The sequence below is a fragment of the Podarcis erhardii genome (assembly GCF_964252035.2).
Source record: "Podarcis erhardii genome assembly, chromosome: 9".
Taxonomy (NCBI): Eukaryota; Metazoa; Chordata; class Lepidosauria; order Squamata; family Lacertidae; genus Podarcis; species Podarcis erhardii.
The window spans coordinates 23,167,037-23,185,322 of NC_138512.1; the positions used below are offsets into that span (position 1 = coordinate 23,167,037).

Genomic DNA, 18,286 nt, shown 5'->3' on the forward strand with positions numbered 1-18,286 from the left:
TTCTGGTGTCAGTTTCCTTGTGTAAAAGTTAGACATGACACAAATATTTTATTTTCTTTCCAAAGGGATGTGCGAGTGTCATGTCTTGACAAGTTCCTTAATCGGTATAACATTCACATGTATTTATTTTAAAATAAACAGCTGGCTACTTATGTCTCTCTGTGTGTGAGCATTGTTGCATCCTTGCAAAAGGATTGTAGCTCAGTGGTACAGTACATGCTTTGCATTATAAAGGTCCCAGGATGAATCCCTGACATTTAGGTAGGGTTGCTGGGAATTTCACTGAAACTCTGGAGATGTGCTGGCAGTGTGTCTGTAGATGAAACTAGGATCCCATACATTTAAAGAAGGGATAGCCCAGTTGGTAGAGCATGAGACTCTTAATCTCAGGGTTGCGGGTTTGAGCCCAATGTTGGGCAAAAAAAGTTCCTGCATTGTAGGGAATTGGACTAGATGACCCTTGTGGTTCCTTTGAACTCTACAATTCTTTGATTCTGTGATTTTAGGCATTTTGCCACTTTAAATAGTAATGGCTTCCCCAAAGGATTCATGGCAAATTGTAGTTTGATAAGGGTGTAGAACTGTGGGAATTGTAGCTCTGTGATGAGAATAGGGATATCCTAAAAGCTCTTGGGACCCTTAATGAAATACAGGTGCCAGGATTGTTTGAGGGAAGCCATGGCTCTTTAAAGTGGTGTAATACTGCTTTCAGTGTATGGTACAGATGACGTTTAATAAGCTAGAAGGATACATGGTTTGACTTGATAGGAGGCAGTTTCCTGAGTGTGTTCCTAAACTGTTCATTAAAAGCACAGGGATTTCAATCAATTGTTATCGCACACTTTCCAGTGCATATCCCCATCACTTTCCTTATTGCAAAAAGACTGATTTGGAGGGGGGAGGTGTCAGGTGAAGCACGTTTGTTGCATAAGAGTGCTGAATCGTCTTTAATTGCATATCCTGAACTTGCTGATAGGTGATAGAATCCCTCCTGAAAACAGTGACAGTGTGGAAGCGACCCCTTGTCTGTACCTCAGAGCTCAGAAACCTTTCTAAATGGCAGATTCTGGTTTCCTGTGTTTCAGTTCTACAAGTGGAGAGAAAGATAATATGTGGTGCGATCTGGCTGACCTTGTTTATAGAGTGCTCTTTGTCCTACTTATTAGCACTTGGGGCTAGAAGATTCTCATCATCCATCTATTCAGTCTCATAACTTCCTGCTGTTAGTCTAGTGATGCGAGCTTGGGGTCATCTAAGGAAAAAGACAGCATGACTATTCCTCTTGGATACCCAACTGTCTCTCAGCTATGCTTCTCCCCACGCCCCCTCTGGCTCAGCACTAATGTTTTTTCTTCCTGGAGTAGAATTTACCGGTAATCAGGAATCTGCATTGTTCTCACTTGGAGAAGACACAAGTCTAAGTCGCTAGTTTTGTGCTTGTTTTAATCAGATGTGTGAATCCTCAATTGTATAATCCTATTTTCCAAACCAGGTTGGCTGGCTGTAAGCAATGTTATCTAGATTGCTGTTGTACTGCCTCGCAACCGCTGTATGACTGGCAGTCTCCTGTCACAGTAACACAACAAGTTACTGCCTTTTTAAAACTACAGCCACAATCAAGGTTCATTCAACAAGTATAAAATATACTTAGGGACACATGATGTCTTGGAACACCCAACACCATTTGACTGTAGCCATAAAACCTTCAGAGGCATTTAACGTGCATTCAGCATATCTAGAAAGAGCTTTGCAGCTAGCCTAACTTGAGGTCTTGCCTATCCCTTTCCCAAATACAACATCCCTTTTCTTGAATGACCTCCCAACAGCCTTGTTCAGAAGGTCAGATTTTAAATTTATCCTCTGAAAGTGCCTTACATCTGTTTGCAATTTTGCATTCCCTTTAACTTCTATATTTTGCCTTCTTTCCCTTTTCTCTAAAAAGTGTTGTGTTGAATTTGGATCCACTTTATATATATATCATGTAAGGGTTTGCCATAGACACCATAAATCCCTTGACTGTGTTCTGCTTAATGCCCTCTTTGCTCCTTTTAGCCTACAGCAACCAAGGTCATGGAGGAAAATATATCATGATGGACAGACATGGCTTTTAATAAATACTTCAGTCAGTTGCAATTTGTGTCCGTAGGCGATCGCTCAAGGGACTTGGCACTCATCACCATGATCTCTGATACCTCTGCAATAGGGATAGGCAACCTCTGGCCTGCGAGCCTCTCCATTGGGACCCCCAAGACATGCTGACCTGTCCCACACCTCAAATTCTGAGCACACAATCATGTGGTAACAAGATGGCTTACAAATAATATAGAAGTTGGATCCAAGGCAAACGACACAATCCAAGCATTAGCATGAGCCTGGATAGCTCAGTTGGTTAGACCGTGGTGCTGATAACACCAAGGTTGCAGGTTCGATCCCTGTATGGACCAGCTGCATATTCCTGCATTGTAGGGGGTTGGACTAGATGATCCTCAGGGTCCCTTCCAACTCTACAGTTCTATGATTCTATGATTCTATATCATGTGGTACAAAGCCTTGCTTAAAATGAAAACAATTTAAAAATGTGCAGCTTTCTGGTATTTTACCCCATATCAAGTCCACCTTTTAGTGAGAGTGGTTTGCCTCACATATCCTTACGAATCATTTAATGAAAGACCTTTTCTTCCATTTTTGCCCACTTGTTTGGTGCCCTGGCCCCACAGAAAGTCACCACTTCCTTGTATTGCACATTTCTAAAACCAGAAATTAAAGCCAATTGCAGTTCACAGATTATTACTCCAAAATTTCACTACATTCTTCGAAGATGGGCTTTCAGAATCTGTGACATGTCCATATTTCTTCTCTGATAATCGGAGAGAATACGTTGAAGGTTTGATGTTTAAGTCACATTAATCCTACAGTAAATAAATGTGACTTAAACCTCGAACCTTCAAAGTATTCTCTCTGATTGCTGCTGATACCAATTTCAGTAGGTGTTTCTGCACAGTTTCTAACCATTGAGCACCATCTATAACGAAATATTTACAGTAGTTAATTAATCAGTAAGATACATGTAAAATGTCAATGGCTCCAGGAGAGGAGGGGCAGCATTGAATGCTGGGGAAAGTGGCAGTGAGATTGTTACTGTGGGAGCACTGGATTGGCTATACTGGTATGTCTGCCCCACCTTTTTTCACCACCTTGCTCTACTATACCCGGTATGTGGAAGCAGTGGTGCCGTAGAGAGGCAAGTTCCATAGCACGTCCCCTAGCTGCTGGCCACTCGTGAAAAGTATTATCTCTTGAATGTTTGTGACTATTTTGATTCTAATGTGCTCTTGGATTTGGGACTTCCATTTTGAAAATGATTGGTTGAATTTCTTTTTTGAACTAAAAATGGTCTCCCCTTAATTTATAAAAAATGTATACTTCGTAAAAATTGTGGGGATATGCAAATACGTAACTGAGTATTTTTTTCATTTAACACTAACTAGACTCCTAGTTCGGGGACGCGAGTGGTGCTGTGGGTTAAACCACAGAGCCTAGGGCTTACCCAATCACAAGGTCGGCGGTTTGAATCCCCGCAATGGGGTGAGCTCCCTTTGCTCGGTCCCTGCTCCTGCCAACCTAGCAGTTCGAAAGCTAGAGGGAAGCAGGAAGGTAAACGGCGTTTCCGTGTGCTGCTCTGGTTTGTCAGAGGCGGCTTAGTCATGCGGCCACATGACCCAGAAGCTGTACGCTGCCTCCCTCGGCCAATAAAGCGAGATGAGTGCCGCAACCCCAGAGTCATCCGCGACTGGACCTAACGGTCAGAGGTCCCTTTACCTTTACCTTTAGACTCCTAGTTAGTGCAGTTTGTGTCTCCAGCTAAGTCACTATTGAATGTACACTGCAGAGCAAACTTTGTTCTTTTCAGTGCTCCTATTCGCCTAAAGTACTTTGATGATCTGGCAATAAGCTGCCTTAAGAGTGAATTTTGAGCTGACATCGCACAGTTTGTTTCTCCGCTGGGAATGATGTGAGATGCACAAAAATAGTTCCCAGAGGCCAGAGCTTGCTAGAAAATCTGTGTCTTCAAAGTGGTTTAGCTTTCTGCTTTCTGCAGCCAGCTCTTGACATAGGTCACTGAAGAACTAGCCAAGACGTAGGTCTCATAAGAACTAGCCAAGAAGTCAGTGAATCATTATACTATAAAAAAACCCCAAAACTGGGTCACGTCCTGGAGTTCCACTCTTAACTCATTTGTTACCAAAGTAGTTTCTCAGTAGAGAAAAGGGCAAGGATGAGCTGTCATAAAGGCATGAGAATTTAGCTCAAATGAAACCACAGAGCATACAGAGACACTCCATTGATCTATTTGGTTAGCTTGGCAGAAGTTAATTTTAGCTTTTTTCAAATCCCCACCTACCTTGAGCTCTGAATAGGCTCTTAAAAACATGATAATCTTTTAGATGTCTTTGTAGCTAGGTTATGAATGATTGTTAAATTTCTTAGCTGCTTTGTCTCATGTGATATGGTTGAGGTGGAATTTGTGTATAAGTATTTTACCTCTTTTCTGTTTCAGAAATCCTGATATGTGTATGGGGCAAATATGACTTTAACTCATCTTTAGTATACTTACTAAAACAAAAGAAAAGTTCATTAGAAAATATGGGTGTATCTGCTGTAAGGCGCTGCACAGAATTATGTCAGATCCAGTCAGAGGCAAGCAGAACCAAGGCTCTACCAATCAGATTGCATCTTGCCATTTTTACAAAAGTTGTTATTGATAGTTTTATTGAGATTTTCACAAATTTTATTTTGCAAAGTACAAAAGGTTGCAGTCACTCATTCCTGTTAGTCAAAAATTAAGTATGACCAGTGCTTTTTTTTCTGGGGGTACACAGGGGTACGCATACTCCTAAACATTTTGTGAATCTAAGTTTGGCCTCATTGAGAGGCAGTATTTCAATATGAGTAGGAAAATGAGAGTACCACAAACATTTTTTTAAAGAAAAAAACACTGAGTATGTCACTAAATGATTATGAACAATGGGTGGTATTTTACTTGGAGTAGACCCCCTGGAAATCATAAACATGACTAAATTAGGTACATTAATTTCAGTGGATCTACTTTGAGTAAAACATAGTTGAATGCCATCCATTGTATACAGGCATGTAATTTTATCACCCAATTTTAGCATGTAATTATATTACTTATATTTGTTTGAAAACTACCGACTTTACTTTGATTATGTTCTTTCTAGTTTGTATCTTTGACTCTGTATTAATAAATAAATCTTGCCACAATTGGTTTTATATATAGTTTGATACATTTTATGTCAGTTCGTTTTAAATGTTGGATGGTATTTTTAATTTGCATATTGTTTAATGTAAGCCTTATAAGCAAATAACAAAGAAAATACATAAAAGAAAAGTAAATTTGGGATGTAAAATTAATATTCTTTTCTATGTCTTTCAGTCTCTTTCATCTTGCTACTTTTAAACAGTGGGAAAAGATTGGCATGTTTAACATAAATGGTTTCTTTCAACATAAAACCAGTTTCATAGAATTCTATAGAATTTTTAATTTTTTAATTTTATTGGAAGTATTGAACTGCTTGGTTATGCGCTCTCTCTCTTTTAGGTGGAAAATGTCCGCTTGATTGATGGAATATCTTCCAAAAGGGCTGCATTAGGGACACTGTATCTAACAGCCACTCATGTGATCTTTGTAGAAAATGAGTCAGACACCCGTAAAGAGACGTGGGTATGGCAATTTCTATATTACTGCTCTGTGAATCCTATGAAAGTAATTTCTACAACTCTGGTTTTATTTTTATATCTGCAAAATTCCCTACAAATGTATGCCGAACAAATGAAAAGGGAGTGGATATATCTGTAAATGCATCCCGTAAAGTTCACTAATTTGTCCTCTCTATTGATTTTTAAAAGTCTGTGCAATGTACACAGACTTTTAAGTAAAGACTGGATTATATGTATGCATAGAACATAATGGGTATGCATAAGGAACCGCCAGACCATTGTGCTGGACGCAATGGCAGCAAATATACCGGAGAAAGCTCAAAAACTAGGGACATGGGAATCTGCCTTACACTGAGTCCATCTAGTTCGGTATCGTCTACACCAGGGGTAGCTAACGTTATGCCCACTTAGATGTTGCTGAACCATGACTCCCATCATCCCTGACCATTCACCATGCTGTCTGAGTCTTGGGGAAGTTATAGTCCAGCAGCATTTGGGGACACCATGTTGGCTGCCTCTACTCTACAGACCGACAGCGACTGTGCAGGGTTTCAGACAGGGGACTTTTCCAGCCCTACCTGGAGATGCCATGGATTTGGGACCATCTGCATGTAATGCAGATGTTCTACCATTTAAGCCATAGCCCTTCTGTTTGAGCAGTGGTCAACAGGGAGCTTCAGACTGGAAATGGAACGCACTGTGTAAGTTTCAGCTCTTTGTTATGGGGAGATCGCCACAACGCTGATGTAGAGCTCATCCGTACTGGTTCAAGACTCTGTCTTTCTTCTGCTTTGCAACAGCATATTGTCCAATGTCTTGCTCCCTCTTTCACATTGGAACATTGCATGCATTAATGCACATGGTTGAAGTGGGCTGGATTGTATTCTTTTAAAGTTGCATGTGTTTTGTTGCTGTTTGATTATTTATTTATTTAAAACATTTGCACCCCACTTTTCCTTGGGAGAGTTCAGTTCAAGGTGTCTTAACACACACACACACACACACCCAGTAAAAAAAAGTTGTTTCTCCTTTTCAGGTTCTTCACAGTCAAATCTCTTCTATCGAAAAGCAGGCTACAGCGGCAACTGGTTGTCCTTTGCTGATTCGCTGCAAGAATTTTCAGAACATCCAGTTCATCATGCCTCAAGAAAGAGATTGCCATGATGTTTACATATCTTTAATCCGTCTGGCACGCCCAGGTATGGAATGGAAGTTCAGAAGGATACAATCTGGAAATTAGCCTGAACAAATGCTCTCTCTTATTTATCTTGTGGTGGACTGCTGTCATGCAGTTTGTAAAAAAAAAAGAAAGAAAAAAAACCCCTGATGCTGAGGAGGCTGTTATGATTCTCTTTCACCCAGTGTACAAACAATGCAATATCTGTTTGCTGTCTTTCAAAAAAGCTCTGTGCCATCTGATAGCACAGTTGTAGAAAAGGCATCTGCTTTCAGCATTTGATGATCATTTCATTCATCTCTCTTCTCTTTAGCCATTCATGGTCATGCTCATCTCTGGTTTTGTCCATAACTCTCTGGCCATTATTTCACTATTTCTCTTTCTCTTTGCAGGGAAGGTTCCATGGGACAGGGACCCTTCATTTTATTATTTCTAGTTTTTCCCTACTTAGCTCCATTAATCTTTTAATATCAATCAGCACATTTACACAGCTGATTTAGAAATTTATTTCTCATCCTCTTGTTCTGTAAACCTGCAGACTGGGCCTGAATTTAGTTTTAGCACAGCACTAAGGTGTTTCCTTTTTACAGATATTCAGAGGTGTAGCTGTGTTGCAGCAAAAACAACAAAGGATTTTGTAGACTGGAAAAGGTGTAGAAAGGGGAAACCAACATGATCAAGGGGCTGGAGAAAGTCCCCTTTGAGGGAATAATAATGTGAGCAAGGAAACATGTAAGGGTTTAGTGGGTGGTGTCTGGAGGCTGTGAACTTCTGGAAAAGTATTATCGAGGAAGATTTGAGAACTCTTTCTGCTTAGGTTGTGACAGGTGGTTCTGGCGACATCCCACCATGTTCCTCATTCCTGCCAACTGTGTTAAGCACTTCTAATAACATGCAAATATGAATAAGCTTTGCACCTCACACTTTGTGACTGAACTGTTGATAAAGCCTTAAATTGAAAATAGGACATTGTTTGTTCTAACTTGATCTAGCTGTGAGAGCTTCTAGCCAGTGATGTGAGCTGGTGTAATGGATGACTTTAATGCACGTTTTGGACGCTGGTGAACAAATACACGTCAAAATTCCAGCCAGATCTTTCTGCTTGAGATATTTCCCCCCAGGTTAAATATAACAACGTACATAAACAGATGGAACAGTGTACATAAACCCATGCCATGACAATAAACAGATGGAGGCAGAAAAGTCTGAGTTCCAGAAACTGTTCAAACCCTGCCCTCATCTATTTTTTGAATTATGGTTTAATGTTCTGAAAGTTTATGGATTAATTTCCTCTCCATTTCTTGTATACAGCACTCCTTTTGTACAACATAGATTACTAGTTGTATCCATCTACATACTCTTATCCTGCTCTAGTCACACTTAAAATGGGCATTTATGTGTGACCAGATGCACTTGACTATTGGTTTAAATGTGCATCCCATTGAAAGCAATGCAGTGAAGTAAGTTTTTTTCAATAGTTCTACATAGGCATGTTGGTCTCCACAGCAAAAATAACAAACAGACTTAGGGCACCTTTTTTTTGCTTGGGATCCAATTTCAGTTGTACTCACAATAGAACCATTGAAATATAGTGGACCTGAATTAGTCATGGCCATTAACTTTAATGGATCTACTTTGAATGGGACATAGGTTGGCTACAACTCTTTGTGTTTAAGGTGCTGCAGGATTTTTCTGTTTTGCTTTTGAGAAGTAAGATGGCATCAGTGCTTGGATACACTTCCAGTGCCAAATCCAATTTGTGCTGGCTGTTTCTGATATGGCAAGTAATTCACACAGATGGATTCACTTTACTTCTTTATGGATGACACTGGAGAAGCTTTCGTAGGGCGCAGAGACTTCACACCATACATGTAAAGCACATTTGTTCCACTTTAACTGTTGTGGCTTCCCCCAAAGAATCCTGGGAACTAGAGCTACCATTCATTTATTGCACTGACATGCATTGCTTTACACTTGTTTACATAGGACTTCATTTGCCATTTTACCACCCATTAACTCAGTTTGGAGAGGCCCTTTTGGAGCACAATCTCTTTTTGTTTTCACAGCCCCGAACAATTTAGTATCATCAGCAAACTTGACAACTTCACAGCTCACTCCTAACTAGAGATTGTTTATGAACAAATTAAAAAGCACATGGCCCATTGCTGATCCTTGAGGGACTCCATTTTCTACATCCCTCCATTCGGAAAACTGTCCCTTTATTCCTCCCTTCTGCTTCCTGCTACTTAACTAATTCCTGATCCACAAGAAGACCTCTCCTCCCATTCTGAGCATGTTGCAAGCATCTGCATATAAGGGACTTAACTGTTGCAAGAGCCCTTTATTTGCTTTGGGTTTATCCCACATGGCAATCTTGTTGTGTTCTGGCCATTTTATGGGACATCAATTCATAAAACTGTAGGGAAGGAAGGAACCTGAAGGTCACCTGTGACTGGTACCTTGCCTTGCCGCAAGCCTCCCTACCCTGCCCCCAATGACAACATTTGAAAGAGATTAACCCATAACATCCAGTTAATTGTTTCCTACTAGTAGCACCTTAAAGACCAACTAAGTCAGTTCTTGGTATGAGCTTTCGTGTGCATGCACACTTCTGTGTATCTGAAGAAGTGTGCATGCACACGAAAGCTCATACCAAGAACTGACTTAGTTGGTCTTTAAGGTGCTACTGGAAGGAATTTGTTTTGTTTTGACTATGGCAGACCAACACGGCTACCTATCTGTAATTGTTTCCTACTGTTATAGAACAGGATGGACCAAAGCTGAATTCTCTCTGTTTGTTTCTGGATCTGCCTTCACTGTGGTAGGGTTCACAGGTGACCAATGGTAGTCTGATATCAGGTTTCTGCTGGAAGATCCTGCTGTAATCTACTAAGCCATTTCCTGGAGATAACAGTCTAACTGCGTCAGTCCTCCTGAGCATAAAGCAGCTGGCTAAGGTGCTCTCTCCCCCTTATTTCATTGTAACGGAGTGTGTGATGGACACTTTCTTTTCCTCTTAAGGTCAAGGGAAAGGGAAGAGGCAGTAGCTTAGCCGATCCCCACCTCGCCAAAGTGGCTGTGCACTTTGTAGTACAGAAATTAAGTCCTATTTAAACGTGAAGTTAAGCGAGGGAATGAAACGTGGGGGAAAGTTAGCAATAATAAAGGATAATAGAATTATGGTGCCTTACGCCATCAACTTGGCTGGGTTGGGATCTTCATCAGCTGATGGTCATAAAGCTGTCAGTTGACTTGTCAGAACACTTACTCGAAATAGTTGATTAGATTATGACTATTTTAAGAAATTGTATTATAGTTGTATTCCTTTATTTTGTTGTTATTGTGTTGGTGTCCAGTTGCTCTTTAAATCTGTTTCATCCTGTTGTGCGTCTTCTGTTGTTGAATACAAAGGTGGCCCATAAATATCTAAGATAAAATTATATTGACCAGGTATTTTTTGTTTGCTTGGCTTGTGTTCAAACAATAAACGCCATCTAAAAACATAAGCGAAAATTTTAATGGCATTTGCAGGGCTCATCGGCCAATTTTATTTATTTATTTATTTGCTGCCCAAGTCATAGGTGGGCAGAACAATTCTATGGAAGTGTCTTTCTATGAGAATCCATGCCGGAGCTCAGTTGCCCTGCTGGCTCAATGTGAGCTGCATGGGAAGTGAAGATGGCCTTTTCTTATTTCCCTGACACAATGTGTTTTGGTTTCCCTCTCTAGGGCTGGTTTAGTTCTTTAGTCCTGCAGTACAAGGAGACTTTGGATCCTGCCTCAACATGCCTTCACTGTAGGAGGCAGTATGAATACCATTTGTTTGGAATCACAAGTGGGGAGAGCACTGTTCCATTCAGGACCTCCTTGAGAGCTTCCCATGGGCATCTGGTCGGCCACTCTGAGAACAATATGCTGGACTAGATGGGCCATTGGCCTGTTCCATCAGTAGAGTGGTACTGATGTGCATTCCGGAGCCACTCAACTGGCCTCTGGCCACCTGTATGCTTGCAGCCCAAGTTACATAGTACCAGTAGGAGAAAAATGGAGCAAGCATGGCGCATCAAACCGGTGGTCAGAGCAAATGAATCAAATGACACGCTGCTAACAGAACAAGCAAAGTGAATAAAACACAAGAGCAAGAAATGCAGCTCTTAACATCAGACACCCTTTCTGCCTCCCCTCCCAATCAGGGAAAAGGTTAGCTGTCTGCAAAGTTTGGCTGTAAAGTGTCTGGACAGACAGCATACAGAGCTTGTTTGAAATCCCATCTGGATTATTCATATACACAAGTGCAGTCCTCCCTAACGAATTGCAAGCTTCATTGGTTATCATCTTTGAAAAATGTGACAGCTGGCATAACTAAGCGAATAAAAGTTGGTATTTGTGATGCAATAATAATAAATCAAATGGATAAATAGTGTGTGTGTCTCTTTTTCCCTCTCCTTCAGTTAAATATGAAGAGTTGTACTGTTTTTCCTTCAACCCCAAGCTAAACAAAGAAGAGCGAGAGCAAGGTTGGAATCTGACAAACATGAAGGAAGAATATAATCGGATGGGAGTCCCAAATAATTACTGGCAGCTCAGTGATGTCAATAGAGATTACAGGGTGAGTTGCTGCAACCAAAGGTGCGGTACTTGATAATGTGGAACACAAAGGACAGCAGTGACCACTTACCATCCCTGCATTAGCCTGGTAACTAAGTGACCCAATTCAGGCATGATGGTTTATGGAGTTGTGTGCTCATGTGCTCTTCTCTCATGCCCTCAGCTTTGGGTCTTACACCTTGGCTTGTTAAACCACAGTTTCCTGTGACATCCAAACTGTGGTTTAAACACTGCCAGAATAAACCATTTCCCCTCTTTGGACATTATGGGAAAGTGGTTTTAAAAACCAGGATATAAACGTCAAAGCTGGGTACAGGAGGATAGTGGTTGAGCAGTGTGGGAGTGCATGGGCACATGGTTTGTTATTTGGCTGATAAACCATAATTTATTAGAGCAACATTGTGATGTCTGAACTGGGCCAGAGTACAAAGAAGTTGTGTGACACAATCTCATCATGTTTTGCTTTGCTCCCCCCATCATTCAATTGAGTGCTGCTTCTGGAAGTAAAGGAAATTCATTTAACAGAATGTTTGAATTCTTTAGCAGAAAGCTTTCAGCAGGATGCAGAAGGGGTTTTGAGTGGTGCATCAGAGCATGGAAAAACATCCAGGTCTAACATATAAAGCACTCTTATTCAGGAAATCTGGAATTTGTGTTTTATGTGAGATAGTGCAAGCTTTCAAACTTTGTTCGGTTATTTTTTCCTTGGCTTTTTCTTAAGTGTACTGAGCACAGATATGGGTATGACTATTTGTGAGGCCCTTTGAAATTATCCTTAGGTGAGTCTTCCAGAAGATCATGCTATGTTCTGCTTCAAGAAACTCATCTTGATTTCCTTCTGCTTTTGGACAGGTCTGTGACTCTTACCCCACCGAAGTGTATGTGCCGAAATCAGCCACTGCCCACATCATTATGGGAAGCTCTAAATTCCGCAGCAGGAGGCGTTTCCCAGCACTTTCATATTACTACAAGCAAAATAATGTAAGTGTGGGACTAAAGCTTTTCAATGATTTATTTCACTTGGACTGACTCTTCATTTTCTACTAGCTAAAAACCATGAGGGACAAATGATCAGTGGCGTAGCGTGGGGGGTGCAGGGGGGGCCGGCCGCACCGGCGCAACATCTGAGGGTTAGGGTTAGGGGGTGCAAATCCACGGGTTAGGGGGCGCAAATCCACGGGTTAGGGGGTGCAAATTACTTGCCTTGCCCCGGGTGCTGACAACCCATGCTACGCCACTGCAAATGATAATTCCACCAAGCAGGGAGTTGGACTTGATCACCTGCAATGCCCCTTCCATCCCAATGCACCTTAATAATCTCCTTAGCTTCTCACTTTGGGACACAAGGAAAAGTGGTTTCAGTCTCTCTTCCCCATTGGAGTGAGAAGCAATGGAGGCACTGGAGGGGAGGCATCACTTATGCACTTCTACAACCTCATATATTTGTAGTAACTGGAATGTAAGAGTTGGGAGATGCACAAGGAGAGAATTCTTACAGAGCCTCTGGGGATATTAATGCCGAATCCTTTGCCTGGGTCTTGAATCATGGGTGGGAATGCAGTTAAGGTGCATAATGGGTGCTTCCATGAAACTGGCAGATATGCTGGGGGAGGGGGAGAAGAAGAGAGCATAGTTGAGGTTCATTTTATTTATTTATTTATTTATTTCATAAAACTTATATAGCACTTGAGTGTAGAAAACCTCAAAGGGGTTTACGAAGCGGTTCTGTGCTTAACCCTGATATAGGCTACGTTTTTACTTCTCAAGTGGCAAGTGTCTGAGGGGTTTGTTTTCCATTTCTAGATTGTAAATTCCCTTTGGCCGTGCTAAATGTGTTAACTTGAATATTTCTGCCTCTGTTTTTGTTTCCTCGCAGGCTTCCATATGCAGGAGTAGCCAGCCTCTCTCGGGCTTCAGTGCCCGATGCCTTGAAGACGAACAGATGCTTCAGTCGATCAGGAAGGCAAATCCAGGAAGTGATTTCATCTATGTTGTTGATACACGTCCAAAAGTGAGAAAATTTGTACTCTGTAGTGTATGTGCTTATTTTGTGGTGGCTAATGCCGATTACAGCCTGGCGCATCTCAGAAGATCTACAATAGCACGCCTGTAGAAGTATGTCAGACGTCATCTGAATGAGTTGGATAGCACTGCGTGGCCTTGAAGTGCCTTGTGAGCTTGCTGCTACAAATCTCAGAAGATGGAAATATGGTTTTACTTAGCTCTTTCGTTGTGAGTTCTGGAGTTAGAGGAACAGCAAACAAATAGTCCTAAGGCTATGCTTTATAAATTATGTGTTACTGAAGCCTGGGGGGGGGGCGCTGGACCCAGAGGATGTTACATGTAGCTCCATGACCTGACACTGTGGCAGAATCAGCATCTTAGGAGAATGGCCCAGCACTGAAGTATGCAAGCTTATTGTATGTGTGTTCTTTCAAATATCCGGGAAAGGCTATCGCATGATTTGATTTCTTCTTCCCTATTGCAAAATAAAGTACTTTTGAAGTACAGTGGTACCTCGGGTTACATACGCTTCAGGTTGCATACGCTTCAGCTTACAGACTCCGCTAACCTAGAAATAGTGCTTCAGGTTAAGAACTTTGCTTCAGGATGAGAACAGAAATTGTGCTCCGGCGGCGTGGCAGCAGCAGGAGGCCCCATTAGCTAAACTGGTGCTCCAGGTTAAGAACAATTTCAGGTTAAGAACGGACCTCCAGAATGAATTAAGTACTTAACCCGAGGTACCACTGTAGAATGCTGTAGCTTGTAGTCATGGGCATCACCAGATTGTTGAGCACTCCCAACTTCCCTGATCAGGGGGCAATTCAGCAAGATTTGCTTTCCATTGAAAGACCAGTGGATAGAGAGTAACGTGTGCAGCCGACTCCCCAACTCCAGTTAATGCCAGGTAGAAAGTATCAGGTAGTACAATCAGACTCCCTCTTTCTCCTTTGCCAACTACTAGTCTCAAACCTGATCACTACAGGTCAAGGCAGCCAGACCTGCAGCAGAATAATTTTACAGCTGCCTGAGGCTATGAGCTCTCTACATTGTGCCATTACTTGACTGGTGGTCATTCTGTGCTGTCACGGATTGCTAGCAAACATTCTAACTTGGTTATGGGCAATTGCTATAACACCAATGCTATAAATACAATAAGAGCCCTTGAACTTAACTATCATCAGGAAAGCCTTCCAGACCTGCAGTAGAATGCATTGGATTCTGGTGTGAGTTTTGTCCCAGTTTACTTGCACTGCGGTCAGAACTGCAAATCTGCCACTGATATCTCTTTTTGAATGCATCTGAGATGCATCCTTATCTCTGATAGATTTGACAAAGTTAACATTGGAAGCAGAAGGGCCCAGGATGGAAGGGTCTCTTCTCTCTTCAACTTGTGATAAAGTTTGTCATTTTGTCAGCAAGTTGAAAATTTGTGCCTACAAAATCATAAAACTTCCTGAGTTACCTCGCTTTAAAAAAGTGTTTATTACTAATTAACTCGCCCTACAAATCAACACAGGCCATCAAAAATTCAACATCTGAGAGCCAATCAGCATATTTATGTAAATCCACTGCGGTACTGTAGAGATAGTGCCATCTTCTGGATATATTGTGATGTTAAAAGCAGACTTTGCTTCAACAGCACAAAAATAAATGTTAATGCAACTGGATAAGAAATAGCCATTGTATTTTATTTTCATGCTCTCCATATATCGTGGCAACCATGATATATGGAGTGGGCATTATGCCACGAGGACCAGGTGGGTGCTAACCACGATCATAGGTGCTAAGAGAAAAGTGTAAATGTTTTGTTGGTTGGAAAGGCCGTCGTGATTATTTTGCTGCCAAAGAAGCAGCTGCTGTTTTAGTTTTCCGACTCCACTTGCATCGAAATAAGCATCCATCAATATACGTTACAGCCAGTTCTCAGCACACCATCACATTCTAGCATGGGGGGGGGGTGCTGATTGCAGCAGGCTTGATTTTCGCAACGGATGTGGGGCCACCAGGAAAAATGAGTGGTGCAAATCTAGAAATATATGTACTTAGAAGTAAGCCCGTTGAGTTCAATGGGGCTTACTTTCCAATTTGCATCCCACTTGGGTCTCTCGATCACAGCCCAGATAAGTTTGGGATGGTAGTCCATATTGGAACATAAGAATTTCCCTTCTAGTGAGTCAGGCTATTGGTCTTTCTAGCACAGTATTGTTGATGCTGATTTGCAGTGGCTCTTCAGGGTATCAAGGCGGATATCTCGTGGATTGGAGCCACTGAAAAGTTACATTTAGGGACCATGAGAAGTGGGTACTTCTGTCCCAGTACCAGGTGGTTTGGCCCTAACTGACAGGGATTGTGTGTGTGTGTGTGTGTGTGTGTGTGTGTGTGTGATTCAATTGTGTGCCTGTGTCAGGTTTGGGGAATCAGATCCCTCCCCCGGTGGCAGCAAAGAAGCAGATAAAAAATAGAAGCGAGAGACAAAGGAATGCAGTCTCTCTCTAGAAATGGCATTGCTCCAAGTAAAGTCCCACCCTCGCTTCCTCTCCCCATTCTACGTCAGTCCTGATTGAGAAGGCAATTGGCCCGGATCCGGCCCCTGGGCCTTAGTTTGCCTACTCATGGTCTAGCCCCTGACAGCCTGTAGGCAGAGGACCCCAGGTATCCTCTCAAAATTTGATTGCTCCAAAGTGTTGCCACCCCAAATTGCACTGCTGGTTGGAATGACAACTGAGAACCATTTCTGGCACAGTAGTTAGGGTGTATGATTTAGTCTGCAGAGCACTGAGCTCATATCCCTGCTCTGCCACCAAGCTCACTGGGGAACCATGGGCAAGTCACTAGCTCTCACTTGAGAGCCAGTGTGGTGTAGTGGTTAAGAGCGGTAGACTCGTAATCCTGGGGAACCGGGTTCACGTCTCCGCTCCTCCACATGCAGCTGCTGGGTGACCTTGGGCTAGTCACACTTCTTTGAAGTCTCTCAGCCCCACTCACCCCACAGAGTGTTTGTTGTGGGGGAGGAAGGGAAAGGAGAATGTTAGCCGCTTTGAGACTCCTTAAAGGGAGTGAAAGGCGGGATATCAAATCCAAACTCATCTTCTTCTTCTAACCCACCTTCCAGGGTCATTGTGAGGATAAAACAGAGAGTGTGCGTCTTGATTAGCACTTGGAGTAAGGTTGGAATAAAAACCTGAGGGCTGAAAAATATAAAAGCCTCTAAGTTCTCGCAGCTCAAACGTCAAAGAAAGCTCCAATTTTACTCTGATCCCTCCTCCTGCCTATGCAAATAGGTTTAAAAGCTGGCCTTTTGTAATTAGATATGCAGTGCAGTGAAATACTCCTGTAAGTGTTTTTGCTTTTGTATATACTGCATGCTGTTCCTTTGTCATGTAGCAGAATGAGCACCATCTCCTCTGCAGCTCGATGTTTTTTCTCTCTTCTCTTATGCCCCCTCTGCAGCTCAATGCAATGGCAAACAGAGCAGCTGGGAAAGGATATGAGAATGAAGACAACTACTCCAACATCAAATTTCAGTTCATAGGTATTGAGAACATCCATGTCATGAGGAGCAGTCTCCAAAAAATGCTGGAAGGTAAACTTTGTGGTTTTTTCCTCATCTGTGCTTTTCGGTGCAGCGAGATCCTGAGGGGAGAGGGTTAAAAATGACCAGTCATCTGCTGTGTGTACTTCTGTGTTTCAGCAACAAATATTGAAAATGTGGACTTTGCCCTGTCCCCATTGTGGTCCCGGTAGACACAGTGGTACCCGCAGAGAGCCCCCTTGGCATCTGCTGATGGCCCCTGCCACTGCCCCTTTACATTATTATTATTATTATTATTATTATTATTATTATTATTATTATTATTATTATTTATTTGGAGGAAGCCTATTTTTATTGGAGGGCGTTGCCGCCTTTTTTGTTTATTTGCTTGAAGGGTTTGGGTGTTTTTTTGTGGAGAGCATCACCAGTTTTTCTTCTGTGAAACGGGCATTTTGTAATGCCCGTGACAGTTCTGTAGATTTCAAAATGTGCTCCTGGGCCCAAAGTGGTTGGGGACTTCTGCTCTACCTGAGCACATCCGCCCTCTGCTCCAAAATGACAAAATTTCCTGGGTTCATACCTGAATGAAATGAGCTGTGCATACTTGTGCATTATACGATATCAGAAAGGGTAGTGGGAAGAGAGCTGTTGTTTGCAGAATACTAAAAGTTGGGTGTGGGCATTTTCATTAAACAAGTCACTCTGTTGCACATCAAAACCGTATATTTAAAGCACATGGCTCCCCCCCCCCCGAAGAATCATGGGAACTGTAGTTTACGCCTCACAGAGTTACAGCCCCTGTACCTCTAATAAACTACAGTTCCCAGAATTCTTTGAGGGAAGCAATGTGACATATTTCTCAGGCTCACCTATCTCACAGGCTTATTGTCATGGTGAAATGAGATTAATCCACATATGCTATTCTCAGCCTTTTGGAGTAAGGGCAGGATACAAATATGAGAACCGTAGACTTGTAGATTTGGAAGGGACCACGAGGGTCATCTAGTCCAACCCCCTGCAATGCAGGAACCTTTTGCCCAGTGTGGGTTTCGAACCCACGACCCTATGATTAAGGGTCTCATGCTCTACTGGCTGAGTCATCTCGGTTCTGTTATGCTTCCTGATTAAGTAAATTAAAAAATCGGACCAGTCATTACCTCTTTCTCTAGTATTCATAGTTAACAGGGTTGCATTCCTCACCAGCCACCAGCTTTCCCTGTTGGAAA

General features: G+C 42.1%; 1 protein-coding gene across 2 annotated transcripts in view; it reads left to right on the plus strand.

Annotated features, from left to right (window-relative positions):
• Positions 1–18,286, plus strand: part of MTMR7 (myotubularin related protein 7) — a 38,407-nt gene that overhangs the window by 4,040 nt on the left and 16,081 nt on the right. Inside the window, exons 1-7 of one of the 2 annotated variants that reach the window (XM_081875784.1) lie at positions 4,630–4,698; positions 5,621–5,743; positions 6,776–6,938; positions 11,368–11,525; positions 12,377–12,505; positions 13,401–13,535; positions 16,979–17,111. In XM_081875784.1, the coding sequence (XP_081731910.1) occupies positions 4,645–4,698; positions 5,621–5,743; positions 6,776–6,938; positions 11,368–11,525; positions 12,377–12,505; positions 13,401–13,535; positions 16,979–17,111 (895 nt within the window). In that variant the 5' untranslated portion in view covers positions 4,630–4,644. Of the gene's footprint in view, positions 1–4,629; positions 4,699–5,620; positions 5,744–6,775; positions 6,939–11,367; positions 11,526–12,376; positions 12,506–13,400; positions 13,536–16,978; positions 17,112–18,286 lie in introns of those variants that run through there. The other variant, XM_081875785.1, reaches the window with a different exon arrangement.